The sequence below is a fragment of the Athalia rosae genome, chromosome 4 (genome assembly GCF_917208135.1).
Source record: "Athalia rosae chromosome 4, iyAthRosa1.1, whole genome shotgun sequence".
Classification (NCBI taxonomy): domain Eukaryota; kingdom Metazoa; phylum Arthropoda; class Insecta; order Hymenoptera; family Athaliidae; genus Athalia; species Athalia rosae.
Genome location: NC_064029.1, coordinates 3,941,429 through 3,960,639, shown reverse-complemented (window position 1 = coordinate 3,960,639; position 19,211 = coordinate 3,941,429). Strand labels below are relative to the sequence as shown.

Here is a 19,211-nt window from a genome sequence, read left to right as displayed (position 1 = left end):
ACACAAATCCAATGTAAATCTATACGAGATCGACTCTCGTCGAATCTACTCCGTGGGAATCCATCCGAGTACACCAAAACCCTGGACGACGAATCGCTGTATCGAAATATGTTTTACCGAGTGGATTCCTTCTTTTCTATCTCCTCCTATCTGGTAGATCGTGTTCTGTAAGAGTGCGTAAAATATTACGTAATCGAAAATAAATACATACGTATATGTATACATATCGTGTAGCGTAATATCTCGATTGGTTCGGTAGCCATTTCCAGTATCATCCGCGATATCCGTTATTGAATTTTACTATTTATATGCGGCAGGTATGAGTCTCTATAAGGGCTGAAGTAAGTCGATCCGAGGACGCGAGAAGGGTCGATGTACTCGGTTGTACGTATAAGTTCCCCCCCCTTCCCCGTATACAGATATAGATCGTCGATAGATAGTTACGGAGGTTCCGCGGTGATATGCAAGGGGAATCGAACCGCCGCGTCGTACAGTGGAGAGCGTTGTTTCCAGCGGGAGTCTCCGAGTTATCGAGTGTTCCGCGTCGACTGTATTGACACCGGTGGTTCGGCCAGCGAGTGTTAGTAGCAGAAAACACAGTATCGATGAAAAAAGAAGAAGAGAATGAGAAAAGGAAAGGGAGGTAAATAAAAGGAAGAATCAGCTGGAACGCGTTCCCCGTATATACGCACCTATCCTACCTATACCTCTATACGGAGGAGCCCGGGGTATTGTCGACGGCGACGCCAATTAATTGAATAGCTGACACTCGGCGGAAAACGAACGAGTGAAGGAGAACGAAGGGAAAAAGGGAATACAAGTATAAGGAACGGAGGAGGGAGGGAGGGAGGGAGGGAGGGAAGTAAGGAAGGTAGGAAGGAAGGAACGATCGAGCGAACAGCTCGCTTTCATTTTCTTATTTTCTTACTTTCTTCAGGTTTCGGTGCGGTGGCCGGTGATTGGGACGTGGGGATCTGCAATATCGCGAGTGCTGACTGCGCCTAACTCCGAGCTCTGAGGATCCATCGGTGGTGCGAGGGACGGCTGGCTCCTTTCGCCGGGTGGATGAAAACGGGAGGGAAAAAGAGTATATATATATATATATATACGACACGAAGAATTGGGGAGTGGAAATGTTTTGGAAGAAATCACATTGATCCGGTCTTCGAGGTCCGTAGTCCGTTCGGTCCCCTCCCTCCCTTTCCACGGACCCTTAAAATACCCCCCCCGCATCCTTGACACCGGCCGCTATCGGACGCTCTAATTACATTTGCCGTCTAAACATTGCTACAGGCTCCCCTCCCCACCCCCCCCCCCCCCCCCCCCGTACAAGATTCTTTCTCGGAAAACTTGATGAAAAAAAAGTCGATGAATCGGACGCTCTCCTTCGAATTAATTCGGTGACGTCGTTCGATCCGAAATTTGGCGAAATCGTTTTTCTATTTTTCACTTTACGTATACGCGATCCACACACGCGCCCAGAAATACATGAGGTCAGTCGCGATTGGGACGGGGGAAAAGCAATCAGGTAACGCCGAGTTAATTGCCGTTAAACGAACGTAGTCCTTATACCGAATCCCCCTCGATATCCTCCGGGTTGCGGTGCCTCTGAGTGTCTATCCAATTCTACCCGCTTGTTCACGGTTAACCGCGTTCCGTAGAGCTCGATTTCCAACGGCGCAAAGTACGGAAGCAGTTGTACCTCTACGGGTACACGTACACCTATACGATAGCGGTGGAAATTATCCCCGTGGAAAGAATCGCGTGAGTCGGATCTAACGCGGGGGCACTGAGAGACTCGGCGATGAAATGAAATTTCATCACGTCATTCGATCGCCGCAGATCCCTGTACAATGGTATCTCAACTGATTAGTGATTTTCGGGGTGACGATAAGCCGTAGGTACGTACGTAGGTAAGATTCCCTACAGGTACCTATAATCCGCGAGGGGAAAATAATTACATAGGAAACCAAAGCTTCGCGGATATTCGGAGGATCGAAATAAGAGAAAAGTTTCGACGTACACCGCGCGCGTACGTTGTGGATAAAGGTATATACAACTCTCGAAGAATTTTTCGTTCTTTCCTAGCCGTCGAGAGAAAAAACATAATTGAAAAAAAAAAAAAAAAACTGAACAAAAAAGGAACCCGGCGATGCACCGAACACGGGGTATCACGTTCGGGATGTGGTACGCACAACAAGGATAGCTCGAGATAGAATTATAAGGGATGCCTAGGGCGAAGGGTCCGGGGGGGGGTAGGGGAAGTCGGGGAGAAAATCGGCGGGCGCACCGCACCGCGTTGGGTCGAGCGTAGGATCAATTACCTAGTAAGGATCAGAGGCCTTTCATTCCCGTTCATCCCGCAGGACTCTCTCCCTTATCTCCATCTCTTCATCTTCCCTCTCCTTCGGTTTCTCCCTCTTTCATTTTCCTCTCCTCTCTCTTTCGCTTTACCACGGTACAAAGAATGTGTAATCACGTAAGCTATCGCTCCTCTCGACGCCGGCGTCATCGCAGGGAGCCGCGACGTTTGTACGTAGGCGAACGAACGAAATAGGAGAATATCTGACAAGCCAGCCACCGCTTTTATGTTTCCTTTTCCCTCTTCCCTTTCCTTTTTCCCTTTTCCTTTTCCCTTTTCCCTTTCCCTTTCCCTTTTCTCTTCCTTCTCGCCCTCTACAATATGCCACAAACTAATCTGGATCAGCTGAAACGAGGTAACGCGAGTAGAAAATTGGCGTCCTGCCGGAGCAGCACCGTCTTTTGGCGAGCACTTTCTCCTCTCCCCGTTTCCCTGTATCGATCAAGTCCTGCACCAGCTGCACTCCGAGTAATCAGCCTCTCGCTCACTCTCCCTCTCGTCTTACCCGACACCCGACACCCCCGCGGTGTATCCTCGTCGACGAGGACCAAATCTGCGCGAACGAAGAGAAAAAAAAAAAACCGGAGAAAACCGAAGAAGCAGTTTTGTTTGATTTTTTTTTTTAGTTTTTTTCCGAATCAGTTTCGAAAAATGTACGCGGGTGCGAAGAACAAAGGGTCAGGGTATCGGTACGAATATTAATGATGGAAAATTGTATCGCCGCGTTACGGCCGGATCGGAATATCATCGATCAAAATTTGCCTACGCGATAATATTCGCCAGCGCGATGATCGTAGGGAAACGGGCGTAGTGAATTATTGGAAGGCCATTAGGTGGATTTATTGAGCTGATAGAGGTTGTCCCGTGTCGGATTAATATCGCGTCGTTGTATAGCGCTAACGTTATTCGGTGTGGGATGCGGAGGTGGTCCTTGGGCATCCGACGCACGACGAGAGGGGTGTTCTAGCGAGCGATCTATCAACTTCAAGTTAAAATTGAGATTTTGCACTTTTGACAAAAACAAACTACGTTAGGTATCGCGACCATATTGCCTTAACACGTGTACAACTACTCGAACAGAAGCCGTATTTTTCCATACCGGAAAACTATGCAGCTCGTTCGCCTACTTTATATTCACAAATTTTGCCTGTCGTCAAAAAATTTTCTATCTCCGTTCTCCGCGTTTCATTTCTTCTTTTTTTTTTTCATCTCTCTTTCTTGTTCCGCTTTACTTTTCTTGCCGGCGTCACGTGCTCTCCTTATTACGTGTCACTTCCTCCCCCCGTCACCCTCTCATGCCCTCGAGCGGAGAATATCAAGGGTGTCACTTGAACGGGAAGGACTCGTTTCGAGCTCCCTCCCTCCCTCCCTTATCCATAAATATATATAACCGTATACCCACCTATACACAAGCGCCGTCGCTCAGTTCTCTTCAAATATATCTCAAACGAGCCAGACGATGCGCGTCTATGCAGATATTGCTCCGAAGTATACCAAATCTGGTTGCGAATGGGGAGATTTTCAAATCTCCGTATCCCTTACGATCGATCATCGACGTTGCTTCCGATCACCTTCTCATGCTCGGAGGAGGGGACAAGAAAAAGAGGGAAAATCTAACTCACCTGTGAACGACGCCCCTGGAGTGCATGTGTTCGAGGGCGGCGACCAATTGGCGTCCGTAAACCTTGGCAGTTTTTTCATCGAGGTGACCGAGGGGTTGATTCTTAATGTGGGTGTAGAGGTCCCCGCCCGTAGCCAGTTCTATCACTAGGTAGTAGACGGATCCGCACTGAAATTGTACAAGTGGAACGATAATGGTAAAATAGAGGGAAAATATTTTTCGGCGAAAAATCATTAAAAGAAGAGGATCGAGAATGGCTCGTAAAGAAATAGGAGAAAGAAAAAAAAACAAAAAAGAAAAACAGAGATGCATAAATTCTCGAAAACGACATCAGCGGGGTGATTTTTATTCTCGGGGCTAATAAAACGAACAATTGAATCCCTCGCATAATGGGGTGAAGAAGAATGGATAGGGAATTGACGTCGCTATCGGGACAGTAGCTGCAGAGTGTAAACGTTATACTGCAGCATCGGATGTTGCAGTATAAGTGGAAGTATGGGAGGGGTGGGACCCCGCGTGTGAAATTCTTAGATATTAGACGACACGTACGACGCTTTTACGCCCTCCGACAAAAGAAAGTTACACAATTTTCCCTGGTCCGGGGGGAGGGGGGGTGGTGGTGCAGCTCCGAATCGGGTCGGAGGGGGGACGGGAGGGGTGGAGTGTTCGGCATATATGGGGCGACGACGTCGTCGTCATGGCGGGAACTGCTGCCGCTAAAGCCGTGAAAAGAGCGCGAGCAGCGGCGGATATATATTTTACGATATTCATGCAGGCGCAGATGCTCCGAAGGATCTTCTTCCTCACTTCCGACCCTCTCCACCTCCCCCTCCTCCCCCTCCTCCTCCTCCTCCTCCTCCATCTTTTCCTCCACCCACCACGCGATGATCTTATCGCGCGAAAGTGAGACGTAGTAAATGATGCCGTATTCTCTGTATATACCTATGCCCACTTATATAAGTAACCCCCACCCCCACCTACCCTACTTTGCAGTAGGCAGCCGCCTCATTCTTTCGTATACTTTACGTTACGTTATATTACAACCTGAGGCTGTTACCTCCCCCCGGCCTCCACCCCCGGTCATATTATCGAGGCACTTCTGAGCTCTAAATATTTAACTATATATTTTATCGTTCGGATGTGTGTGTTTTTTTTTTTTTTTCACCTCCTTTCCTCACGTCAACGATATGGGTGCGTACTTTCCTTTCCATTTCATCCATTGAGAGATTTATATCCTTTGGAGATCTTACGTAGCGGAGGTGATTAGGTGAAATTTTTCAAAAAACAATTCTACGCGCGAGTGAAATTATATCTGTGATTATTTTTCCAAGCGCGAGCGAATTTTCATTAATTCTTTACTATTTTCGGAATTTTTTTCCATCGGCATGAAGAGAAACGGCGTAAACGAGGTCAGACGAGAGAGGGAATAGGGAAGGAACACCTTGCGCATAATATATGCAAATTTCAACGGCGAATTCAAAAGTTTTGAATGCCGCGCGCGGTGTAACCTTTGGATCTCTCCCTTAGCTCGAGGGGGTTGCCGTTGCAGGTATGTTACGTATACGACCAGTGTGGCGGATTTCTCTCACTACCCTCCGCTCTTTTTTTTCTTCCTCCCTTTTTCCTCCAGAGACAAGACGGTTCCGCAAACAACCGCCGATCTCTCTCTCTCTCTCTCGCCTCCACAGTATTGCGCGTACGAGGTACACGGAATCCACGAATATCGCGTGTGCAACGGGGTTGTTACGATTAAAATAGTAAGACCGGCTGATCTATCGTCGGCGGATCGATGAACGGATATCATCCACTCGATGGATCGGATGAATTCAATTCTCTTCAACCCGCGACGCTTCGACTCGCCTCGCCTCGCCTCGCTGACAATGAGGCTCCGCTGTTGGGCTTCGATTTTGCCTCGGCGGTTATTGTACCCGTGACGCAGTAACATCGATCCACCTTTCCTCCCAACGAATACCTACAAGTCGACCCCACCCCATCCTTCGAACTCCTCGCGAGTCCTACGGGGTTAGCTCCGGCATTCAACAGGGTTCAAACGGTGTTCGGTGAGACCGTTTGATATAATCAACTGCGCGAATGCTGCCCCCCCCCCCCCCCCCCGGCCCTTTTCACTCGCCCTCTCGCCCTCCTCCTCTCCCTCTCATTCCGACGGCGAAGCGGTAGCCGGTTGCGAAACGCGATCCATCGGATGGAAATCGACCGATCGATCGACGGTAGGATCGATCGATCTTTCGTTGGATTCAAAGCGAATCGCGGTATTTACAGACCGATAAATTGCCCGCTCGTGATTGCATTTTACACCTCGTCCTTCAAAGCTTTGTTACATATACGTGTGCGTATTTATATACCAAATTGCTCAACGGATTGTACATGTGTCGATACAGATATGCTGTAATCGATCGTTATGTTCGTTACATACCCGCGTACGCCGCTTTGCACGATTTCGTCAAAGCTGCTGTTACGGAATGATTATAATCGGTTGCTATCATCATTGCTTTGTTTGCGCAATCGAACGGAAATCGGATTTATTAATTAACTCGCAATTAGGATTTAGTGTAAAATTTTCGAACCGAACCGCCATTAATAATTCATCGTTGTTTCCGGGCTTCGTTAAAATTCGACGGTTGCACGCCGAAAATTTCTTTGACGTGCGTTTCGCGAATATCCCGGTCAACCGTTAGCGATCTAGAAAATCGATAAAATCTGGGCGGAGGAACAGCAACCGACGCTGATCTATTTTATCGTTACAATTATTTGTACGTTTATCAATTAATCTTTTCATCGGTTCGAAAGAACTCCGTGCTACGGTATCGCGTGTAATCTTACGCAGGATAAAAATCGACGTATATTGTATACAACGTGTGGTTATATATGCAAATGATATAGTTTCGGCTGTACAGATCTATGCGGGATCCGATGAGAATTTGTTTATGAATTGAATGTACGAATTACGGTATTATACTTGGACGAAATTACCAAGGGTTCACGGATATCCTGGTTTCTAACTTCTTACTCCATACATTTTTGATCGCATCAGCTTCGCGCTACAACAATAAGGTAATCACTATCGGTATGATTACCGCCCGTGGTTTCCCGTTCGCCCAATTTCCCCGCGTCTGATACTCTAATTTCTATCCCTACCGATCGTTCGCGTACATATGCATAAGCGTACACGTACATATTATACAATAGATAATTCACTAGCTGCACGAGGAGTTTCGAGAGCAACTTCGGCCGTTTCGGTCCGCGGCAGGTTTGTTCCGACCGAATTCTACGTCGGGTTACTCGCTGGCACCGGCAGTAGTTAGGGTCGGGTGAGTCAGGAGGAAAGCCTAAAGCTCGCGTCGGCCTCTTAGCCAACGAATAATCAAAGGCCTTAAGCGCGTATTCCGTTCCGTAATTTAATCAGAGAAGGTGCGGGCGTTCGACGCTCGTAGGAAAGGAAAGGAAACGAAAGTGTAGAGGCGAGTCGGTTGAGGTTGGGCGCGGTAAGGTAAGATAAGGTAACGTAAGGTAAGGTAACGTAAGGTGAGTCAAGGCACGAGACACGGGACGTGGTACGTGGCGAATCAGGGGTAAGACACGAGACGTCCTCGTGTTTCTCTGAACGGGCTCCACATTTACCTAAGGCGAAAGATTATTCGATTCGTACGCCCCGCACGCACGATTCGCTAAAATCCACCTGTACGTACGTACGGATGTGTACGCATCCAGTGCGGTAACTCGGTGAATTCGAGTTGAGCACCCGAGGGATTTATAAATTCTATAAATTCAACCGAATGGTCTATATATTTAATTAAGACCCCCTCCGTTTCCCTTTCCCTTTCCCCCTTTCCCCCCCTATGTGTCGTACCACGCGGCGTTTCTCGACCCCGTCGCCCACCGCCAAAAGATGGATCGTCTCACCCCGCCGTTAACAAGCTCCCTTGTATACGTATATACCTACCTACGCCCCGGCTAATCGTAAGACTCGAGCAGAAACTTTTACTTGTTAACAATTTATCACTCGGAGATTATGAAGGCTCGATTCGAAAATTTCAACGGACCCCGAACCAACGAGATATGAATCAAAATTATGAATTACACGATAGACTCGGGGAAAATTAATTAACAATCCACCCGAGTTCAGAGTCAACTTGTATTATCCTACAAAACTCCCTTATAACCGAGGATATTTATATCGCTTAAAAATTACTTCTTTCTCTTTTTTTCTCTCCTCCTTCCAACTCACCTGAATCGTTTCGTACAAACGTACGATATTAGCGTGCCTCAGCATCGACAGTATCTTCGCCTCTCTGGTTAGATTCTTGATAACGTAATCCTCGCGTATAACGCTGGTGTCTATGACCTTAACGGCGACCTGCAACACAAAAGGTAATAAATCTTTAGGAGATTCGTCGTTTGCGAAAATTTTGTGGCTTCGAACGGGCAGTAGATCGCGTAGGTGGGTCGCGCGGTCTACACCGCACCCTCGGATTTTCGGGCGTAACGTTTGAAATTCCGCGGTATTAACGCGATAAAGTTGTGTACCACCGTAACCCGCGACACGGTGGTATAACCGTAAGGCGTTAGGTCTTTGCCGTATAATACATCGATTAATTATTGCGGAGGTTGAGGAGGAATCCCTTTCGCTCCCTTATATCCGTTGCTCCCTTTCGCCCGGCGTCCTCCCCCAGGACGCCTGTTACGTAGGAATATGTACGGCAAACCCTCCGTCGGGTTACATATTTCGCACACATGTGGTCGGTAAACGCGGCAGGCGTTTCTCTCCGGCACCCCTGTAACGATAATTAATATTTCAAAGACTAATCAACGTTTGATTGTACCCCGAAGCCCAGACGACCTCCGTATGGTTCTACGATTAGCGAGTTGCCGGCTCCGCCTACCACTACTTTCGAAACGAAAGTTGCAACGAGAATCGGAAAACTTCGCTCGCGGATCGACCCGCGTAAAAAAATCCCCCCGTAAAACAATTCTCCACCTCCGGAATTTCGTCGGATATTGCACGGTGAACCCGGTTCACGAAATTCCACCAACGATCCGTTAACCACGCGCGATTAATTTCGCGTACTTCTGTTAAACGAGAGGAGGGTTGGCGAGGTCGCGGTGCGGAGGGGAAAAAAAATGAAAAAAAAATTTATCCGACGACGAAAATCGCGACGAAGGTGACGCGATTTTTTTCAATATTTGTTCGTCGTCGAAACAACGACAAAAAGGTACGAAAATGTGAATTTTCGTTAAATATGTTGCGCCTTGATCCGTCAATATTAATGTACGAGCTTCTGACGCGTTCTGAAAGGGTCGATTTGGCAATAAGCGCGAAACCGTAGCGATTGAAACGGGGCGGGTCTTTGCGGCCACGAATATCCGGGAACTGACGAATAACGTAGGAAACAAGGACGACGCGAGGAGGAGGGTGGCTGGAATTAACCGTACGCGGAGGAAGAAGAAGATCTGACGAGTAGAAATTCGAATTAGCTTAGTGGGATTCCGCGTGTCTCATCTCCTTTAGAGTAACCTCGTTCTATCGTGTATAAGAATCTAATTATGAACGGTTATGCTGTTCCCGTGGCGCCGTCAGGCGTGAGGGATTTGTATTCAAGTTCCAAAGTTTCCGCACCCCCTCTCCCACCGTCGATCGTATCCCCCTTCCGAGCCCTCGTCAGGGATGGTGTGGAAAAAAAAGAACCGATTGATTTCGAACGAATGAAAATGAAAAGACGTCGCGTCTCTTTCTAGATAAATTTTTGGTTCAATTTTGAGTCTCCGTTGCGGCAAATTTTTACTCCTCTGTGGTTTCCAAATGAGTGGAAGAAGAGTGGAGAAATTTGAGGGAGAAGAGAGAGAAATAGAGCACGAAAGTGATACCTTCGAATAATTTTCGACACTCGTGCGTCGACTAACTCGGTAATCGTCAACGTCGCGACATTTCCTTGAAGGATCGGGTGACTGTCCTCGTCGACGTATCTCACGTACCTTCTAAATCCGACTATCTCCGTATTTACACCGCTGCACAGATGTAACTTACGTTCGCATAGGAACCACGTTGTTTGGGTACCGCCGACATAGATATACATGTACTATACACTCCCTTACCGAGGTACTTGCGATTCGCTAATCCTATAAGGTGGAAGTGGTTTGCGTCAAGCGGGATAATTATCACGAGTCCAACTTCCGTTTGGCTTCGTACTGCGATACGTTAATTTGGAACGAGTTATTGCATACGACAAAATCAAAGGGAAACTTTTACAAAACGCTGTAAGAATTTTGTGGTTTTCACAAACCCTCAAAAAATGTGGTCTGAAATCTTACACCTATACGTTGGTATATATGATGGATTCTCGATTTCGATATTATCTTCGAACGCCCCAAAAACGTCTTTCGCCATCTGTTCGGCGGTGGGAAACCCTTGGAAAAAAAATTTATGGCGTTAAATTTTCTTCCCATAGTTCGCGCGAGCGAGTCAGCATATTTTTTTTTCCTCTCTTTCGTCGGAAGCGAACCTCTCGGTGATTTCCCACCGACGGTGTATCCTTGCGATAATCCGAACGATACGTATCTTCTCCAATGAAGTTTCTACTCCAGTTCCACGTGCCCCACCGTAAAATTAGTCAACGCCACAGTTCATCTGTCTATAAGACGTAAGATAAGGAAAACGTACCGTATAGGTCGGCCGTCGCATCTGTTTTGCACTTAAGGTGAGCGTCTTCGTTCATTGATATTCCCCGTGCATGGTATATAGCCGTACATGGCTACGTACCGATGTCACCCTAATGAATTTAACTGCCCTCTATGTAAAGGTATCTCACATATATACAGAGTGCGGTGCCACCTGCCATTCCTGCAGAATATCGTACCTACACCTACACCTACAGCGTAGTGTAGGATATTCTGCACCTACACAGAGCGAAACGGTATCATCCACTCCGTCGAAAGATATTCACTGGATTCGACCGGGTTTCCAACTGGGGATTCCCCGAGTTATAAGTACGGGTTTTAAGGGACGTTGGGGGATGCGGAACACCGACGCACAAAAGACCCCCCCCATCTCTGAGCGGGGTATCGTTAGAACGAAAACCCTGCGCAGAAGCCGCGTGTCGGCCGTACGGTTATACGCGTGAATCGATACCACGAGGGAATTTCTCCACGTTACAAGGAACTACGCAGCCGATGCACGGGGTTTAGTGTAGTTATGAGGTATTCGGTGATCCGCGAATCCGCAGCGCAGCTAAACTCGACGACGACGACGACGACGACGACGACGACGATGATGTCGGAGATTGTCCAAACGAGCGAGAAAAATAAAGATCCGAGAGACATCGATGATTCGGTGTAAATTTAGAGGAGATTCGACACGCGATATACGGTTAATTCGACGTTGGTAATAAATGTCGCGGGTTTCTCGAACAGTCTGAATGGAAGTACAGAGACGGGGTGGAGAAAAATAATCCCGTGGATTTCGTACGTTGCGCAATGTAGAATATATATATATATGAGAAACGCGTCGGGTTCCGTCGAGCAACTTCTTTCGGTCATGGTTTTTTAGCTGCGGATTGGCAGAGCGAAATTGAGGTCGTGGGTTCGGTAGTAAAATCGGAAAGAGAAGCGCCCTGTGCACCTCTTGCAACGTCGCGAGTCGCGACTCGATTTTACACGCCTTCTCTCACCCGCTTATCGCACTTCGTGGCCGTGCTGCACTTTATTTATTTATTTATTTATTTATTTGTTTCTTTCTTTCTTACTTACGCGTAATACGTAAGTGTCGGTACCTCCAACTATGACGCCGTGCAGCAACTGCCAATTATTCGCTGGCTCAAATTACCGACCAAGAGGGGGACTCCCGAATGTGAAGCTGGAATCAGATATTCCGATCAATTTGGTTATTTCAATAATTTCTTCTTTCTGTACTTTTCATCCGTTGAGTCCACCGAATATTGCAACGCATCTTTCAGCGTTGTAACTTTCTTCCTTTTTCCTATCCTCTTTCGTCGTCCATGCAGCTGAGGCTTATACGTTGAGAGGTTGACTCTGAAGAACATTGAAGTAAGCTGAGGGGTTGCGTGCTGTTGCATAATTGAGTAGCCGTTAGAGTAAAAATGCGTCTTCGTACGGTAGAGCGTGTAATAGCGGCAAAAGTAGAAAAAAAAAGAAAATAAATAACAACGAATATCCAAGTAAAATAAAGTAAGTATATTTGAGTAAATGAAGCGAAAATCGGGCCTCGGTGAAAATGACTCCACGTATCAAAGTTGGACGTTCGGATGTTCTTAGATTTTCATATAACGCACGCGATACGTGGGCATACGGGAGAGGATGTAAATGAAAAAATATGTTCGTATACAGGCGGGGTTTTTTTTTTCTTTTTCGTTTTTTCTGTGTTTTTTTTTTTACCGCGTGTAAATGGGACGGAGATCGGTGTGCGACCGTATACGTATACGTACAGTTTGAACAGCGCGTCCTCGACCTCCCTGAGCTCGTTAAATCCAGTCACGTTCAAATCAAATATCCAAGATCTGAGAATAATTTGTTAACCCCTCAACGGTCCGCGCGCTGGTTTCACTCTGAAAACGTCTACGTCGTCGAGACGGTCATAGAAAGGCAAATTTATTTTCAGAGAGATAGATGGTAAAACGAGCGAGATTTCTCCGACGAGAGCGTGTCGAGATATAGATAATAACCGTACAGGTAGCTCGATGAATATATTTTTTTTCCCTCTCGTTCGACTTGCGTCGTTTTTTTTCTTTTTCTTTTTTTTTTTTTGTTGAAAAGCGTTGCAGAATCCGCCGTGCGGCCAAAGAACGATCGATGGGTACACTTTTCCTTTTCCATCCGCACGGTCCAAGTCGCACACGTCAATGGTATCAAAAGTTGCGCGAGTTTTGTTGGAAAATGATATCCCCCTTCCTCGAAAGTAATGTCGGGCTTTCCTTACCTGTTTCTCGCACAATTCCTTGTGTATAAATCCAACCCATTCACGCGTCGCTCGAGAAGCTGTCAATTTGAATTTCGAATAAATTGTCAGGTGCGGAGGCAGCGAACCGGCTTTTTTCTATATCTCATTTCGTTCCCTCTTCTACAGATTTTGCTGGTAGTGGTGCTGCTGTGAAAGCAAATAATATAGTAGACGGAGATGGAAGACCGATGCTGAAAGAGCGTAGAGTAGCGATACGTACGCGCGTATGGAGGATGAAAAAAAAAAAACGAACAACAAAAATAGCATAAAAAGAATAAGGAGGAACCCGCGAGCGTGCGAATCGACCGAGGCAAGACCAAGAGGAAAATCAGATTTGATTGCAGTCGATGCACGGGCATATAGATGCGGGACGTAGGTGGGCAAAGCTACGTATACGTGCCCCGAATAACGATTTTTTATCTGCCGAGGGGCAGGGGGGGTGGGGGGTGAGAGGGGGTGGTTCTCAGCTGCTGTTGCTTCTTCTCAATTTTTCCCTTTGAAGAAGTGAGAATTACGATATCATTCGGGTGTCCGTGAGAACAAGTTCCAAACAATTTTTCCATTTGTATTTCCCTTTCGGAGGCACGCGGAAAGAAGAAAGAAATAAAGGGAAGAAGAGAAAGTGGAAAAGAATTGATAAAAAACTTGAGTTTTCGAAGGTATTAAAATAAATTGTCTCGACACGGATTGCGCGATTAATCCTGAGGACGAAATTATACTCGCGGCAATTATATATTTTTTTGCTTCCCAATCTTCTTCTTCTTTTTCAATTTCTCGGTGTTCCATCTCCGAAGATATCCTCCCGCTTTTTTTTCTACCTCCTCCTTCTTCAAATACAAGATGAAACAATCACTTATAAACTTTTCGCCTGGCTGGAGAGTATAGAGAGAGACTCGGATGATCCTTTTGTACATTTATTTTACTCCCAGCGGGTAGCGGAAGGTTCCTCCTCGGTTGATTCTACTTTTGCCCCGACGCCGAGAAAGATTAAGGGCTGCCGTTCCGTAACCCGAAACAAGATGATTCTTGAGCCGAAAATCGAAGTTTACGCGGAGCAAAAAAAGTAGCGCAAAAGCGGGAGAAAAAGAGGAGTGAAAAAAAAAAAAAAAATACTGAAAGCGGAAACGGATTCAGGGTGAAGGGATCAACGCTATCCATTACGGAAGCGTGAAAATATACTCTCGATTATTGTATTTTATATAGATACACACATTCGGATTGAATTCTCCAAGGATATTTCACCCCTTTGTGGAAGCAGTCAATTTTATTTTTTATTTTTTTATTTTTTTTTCACTTTTTATCCTTTTTTTTTTTCTCACACTCCTTTCCAACATCAACTTTTTGCGCTCTCATCTTCAGACTCTTTATACTCGGTGCGAGCTTCGCTTTACGGGCGTTATACACGTTATACACTTACAGCGACTGTGATGTTCGTGAAAAATGTCTGCATCGCAGTTTTGATCCGGTCCCTACCCCCGTCGTTCTCTCGATTTTTTTTTTTTTCTAAATCCATCTTATTTTCCTTGATAAAAAGCAAAAAGGAGACACACGCCCCGTGCCGTACGCTAGACACCTCTTGACTGATAACCTCGAGAACAATAGTATATACCGAAATAAAATTTAATTCTTCTCCTTTCGATCGCTCGCGATGAAATTTTTTAGACTTGTTTTATCGGTTCGTTTTTTCGTTCGTTTCAATCGCGATTTTCGAAAACTCCCACGTAGTGTGTATATGTGATGCGTGTTCGCGTATGGAAGGTATATAGTACACGTGCGGGCGATGAATGGTAGGTAGGTAGGTAGGTAGGTAGTTATATACCGTGTACCGTAAAGGTAATAGCGCGACTGAGTGAGTCGGTCCCCCATAAAATTTATTATTATGAATACTATAAAGCACATAAGTGAAAGAGAACGAAAAAAAGGAGAAGAGAAAAAGAAAAATAAAAAAATAGAAACGAAAAGACTTACGCGCTAGATAACTGCGTGGCAGAACTCGGCGCACATGTGACGAAATTGGAATACGAGGCGCGTATAGGGGTTTTTTTTTTTTTTTTTCAAAAACGACCGAAAGACCCGGTGAAATTTTGAAACTTTCGACCTCGAGGACCACCCAGATCTCGGGCTCGGAAATAAAAAAATACAAAATCCCGACCAGATAAGTTCGGAGGAAAAAATCAATCTCGAATGGAAACTGTGGAGAAACTGCTGCGAGGGGGAGGAACTGAATAATCTTCGGGTGATTCCTGGAATATCGTATGAAAAATCGTCGATCCTTTCGGGCCCCCGCGCCCACTTTGTCGGCGAAGTTTATTGTTTTCGTCAAAATAAGAGAGCGTTTCAGGGCATCACGTCGCGTCGGTTATCTGGACTATTTTCGTACTCGCCGGTGGGCCCTCTCCTCTGATATTTTTTTTTAATTTTAATTCTTTTTACTTTTGTTTTTTTTTCACATTTTCTTTCGTCTCGTTTTTTCCCCTCTGTTACCGTCGAGCTCTCGCCGAAGAATAAGACTGACGAGATATTTTGGACGCCTGTTTGCCGTCCGTTTAGTGGCTCTCCAGACACCGCGTTTGCCACCAGCGACTTTATATATACGGAGCGATGAGTGTTGCTGCACAGTGTGTTTTTAAAAAAGAAGTAAACTACCCACCGCGTATATACATATATATATAAGCTACCGGTAGGGTATGCCTGAGAAAATTAATTGGAATTTGTGTTGCTCGTATAAGAGAGATCCTTTTCCCGCTGCACAACAGGCTCGTAAAATATCGTTAAAGTCGTGCGGAGCCAACTCCTAATTACTCGCACGTAATGTACGCAATTTGTACAGTTTTTATATATATATTTATTTTTTTTTTTTCAATATTCAATCTTTCCTTCCTCCTCTTTCTCTTCTCTATGTTTTGTTTTTTTTTTTCTCGAAAAAAAAAAAACGACTTTATATTTTTCTTACCGAGATACGAAGTGAAAAAAGGGAAAAGAAGACGTATTTTAATCGTTCTCAGCTGCGGACCGCGTTGTAGTACCACGAGCGTAAGATATTCTCTGTCCACGATTGCGTATGCAAGAACGTTTTCGGAGATAAGAATTTTCCAATTTTCGAGCGAAGTGAAAAATCAGGGATCGATTTGCCCTTACCGTTCGGATATAGGTATGTATACAGACTTTCGATAAGCCGGTTTTCCACATTCGGCGATTTTTTACCGGTTGCCCGGTCGTCAAGGCGTCGGGGACGATGCGCGGAATCTAATTTCCATGACAAAATCAGCCTCGCTCGCCTATACACACTCTCCGTTTCACGGTGGCCAAAAATTTCTTCAACGGTTCCCCGAGGTATCTCCTCGGATCACCGGCACGTCCGTACTACACCATATCTATCCACTCCTGAACTCGAGCCCCTCCAATTTACCCCACATTTCTCCCCCGTTTTATACTCCCACACCCCCCCCCCTCTTCCGCCTCCTTCGTTTCGCGCGAAGATCTCAATTGCACAAAAACCCGAGTAGCTTTCACTTCGACAACGACGCTAGATTTCAATTTTCTTTCAATTAAATAGTACGCGATCTCAATCAGACTGCGTGGAATTTTCATCGACAGTTCTCGGTGACGGAAAAAACGACGCGAAAAAACAAAAAAAATGATTCGGTAAATCCGGTGATGCCCGAAAGAGAAAAATAGGGAGAAAAAAGGTGGAAATGGTACCTCGCGTTGTAGGTACGCACGTAGGTAGTTAGACCCAATAAAGTCCCCTCCGCAATAATAAGGGCGGGGGGGGGGGGGGGGGGGGGGGAGGCGAGCGCGTAGGTATATGATGAAATTAGGAGGTAAGCTGCTACTGTAGATGGATTCTATATCCAGGGCGCTTTTACGAACTTATGACGTTTAATACTGCAGAGCATTGCTCGGGCGTATAGTTATACCTATATACGCGTTGGTATAATCAGCTCTTGCAGGACTTTAGGTCCCGCTCTACACAACAGCTGGCAGGCTCCACTCACCCTTAGATACTGAAGGGTAATGGAATTAGGCTTTTAGTAGTCTAATTTTTGCCGGTAGGTAGACGGGATGTGCGCTTACATCCGTGTACACGTACACACCCTCACGTGGAAGATTACAAAAGTACGTACATAAGGTATTACGCGAATATATACGTAAAAAACCTGCAGCTACTCCACCGCCGGTACCATCGGTAGGGATGCGCGTTAGACGCCGAAGCGTAATCACGCGTTGCTTGTATTATACGTACGGAGTGGCGGCCTCCCGAAATGGGGTGGCGGTGGAACGAAAAAAGGCATAAAAAAAAAAAGGAATAGTAAAAAAATAGAAAAAAGGCGAGGGCGGGGAATTGAGTGCACGGTTGAATTAAAAGGTCCGAATTAATTCCCACACTCGTTTCGTGAGGACGGTAGCTTCGATGTTATCTGAAACGCGACTGGAATAACCGAGCAGCTCGCTCCCCGTTCCCTTATTTTTTTCTCTCCCTCTCTCGTGCGCTTTTTTTTTTTTTTTTTGTTTTCACACAATTATACCTCCTCCTGTTATCCCTCCGCTTCCTCCCTCCCGCGTACACCCGATTCCTTCGATACCTGATTTTTTTTTTTTTTTTTTAAGAAATTCCTCCTCCGGCTCGACTTCGCAAATCTCAAAACCGCGGGTAATATAATGAGGGAAAATAAATAGTGATTTAAAAAAATGGGAACACGGGGAAAAATAAGGACCAATTTTGAATATCAAAGGTACATACATCATCATCATCATCTGGTGAAAATAAAAAGTGGAACGGTAGACAAAAAAAAAAAAAGAAATATCGTTTGAATTGAGATGCGGGGATTGTTGTACCCGGAGAAAGGTCGACGAGCGACCGTTGAGCTTTACGTATGCGTAATCCGGTCAGCTGGTACATGGGGACCGTGTAGATATAATACGTACGTACGTACGTACGTACATATATTTATACAATGTACTGAAAAGCAGTACATAGGGAAGTTAATTGCGCAATACGCGCCCACAGGAAACGGAAAAAGAGCGGGGTACGAGAGAAAGGATTGTATAACCGTTCGTGTGTGCGCGTCGAATCGCATGCGGTTTTTAGGATTTAGGTACGGAACGCACGTACGTACGTACGTACGTCTAGCTAGCGGTACGAGTTAAAAACGGCGTTTGTCCTCCTCCCACCGGGTACGTATAATACTGTACATATTATAATACGCGTATAAGGTGGGACATACCTATAGGTAGAAAATATGTGAATACGCGATACGCATGCCAATTACTATGCGCGAGAGGGCAGCGGACTCGCGTGGTATTATAATACCACATATATTATATATGTATACATACATCGCGGTGGACGTGGTGGTAAATCGTGGTGGTACTACAGCGATACACGTGTGCGAATCAAATGGTCTTTGTTGGTCCCTCGCTAGAAGTTTTTCTTTCCCTTCCCGTTGTTGCCGCTGATTTTTTTTCGCTCGAAATACGTTTTTTTTTTTTTATCCTCCTCGCAACCTCCGGTAGAGGAGGAGAGAAATTATATTCGATAATTATTGCAACGCGAAATCGTCCGCGTTCGTGATGCAGAAAGGAAAACAGAAAGAACGGAACCCGAATCGCAGGGGCAACGAATTTGGGGGTGGGTCCTTCGATAATCGAAAATAATTTCGGTCGTATTTCTTGATATTCGGTACGCGTCAAAAGCACACACATTAAAGTAGGTACGTACGTACAAAGTATATAATGTAGAAAAGGGAAACTTGTCGTTGCCGCAAGAGTTGTGAGTTTGTTTGCCCGTTAAGTAAACTTTTAATTGCGTAGTCGTTGAAACTCACCCTACCCCGCTGGACGGCGTCTCCGCGAATGGTGTAAGTTTGTACATGTATAATACAGGTAAAGGTGGCGTTATACCTATACACGAGAGCCGGTATAGCCGATGGCAGAAGTGGCCCTCTTCGGATATGGGTATGGGTATTGTATGTAAGTATACACAGCCGCACCGCCGGTGCTCGAAACTTTTTTGGACAAAGTTGACGACTGCGTTGTTCGAGATTCAGATTTATTCAAACCGAATTTCATATCGGCGAAGTACGCCACCGCAGCACCGAGAACTCGTTTCGTTTCAAATTCTATAAAGTCCGTCCAACGCCTCTTGTCCCCCCCCCCCCCTCCCTGCGGATATACATATACCTTGGCAGGTATTTTCTTCTTGATTTTTTCCTCTTTCTTTTTTCATCGATTCTTTCGTTGCTTTTCTTCCATCATCT

General features: G+C 45.8%; 1 protein-coding gene across 3 annotated transcripts in view; it reads right to left on the bottom strand.

The window, feature by feature from the left end:
* LOC105688909 (serine/threonine-protein kinase MARK1-like) overlaps positions 1 to 19,211 on the bottom strand; it is a 163,346-nt gene that overhangs the window by 22,453 nt on the left and 121,682 nt on the right. For 2 of the 3 annotated variants that reach the window (XM_048654188.1, XM_048654190.1), the window contains exons 2-3: positions 8,230 to 8,358; positions 3,985 to 4,151 (exon numbers count right to left, since the gene is read on the bottom strand). In XM_048654188.1, the coding sequence (XP_048510145.1) occupies positions 3,985 to 4,151; positions 8,230 to 8,358 (296 nt within the window). Of the gene's footprint in view, positions 1 to 3,984; positions 4,152 to 8,229; positions 8,359 to 10,659; positions 10,940 to 19,211 lie in introns of those variants that run through there. The other variant, XM_020854007.2, reaches the window with a different exon arrangement.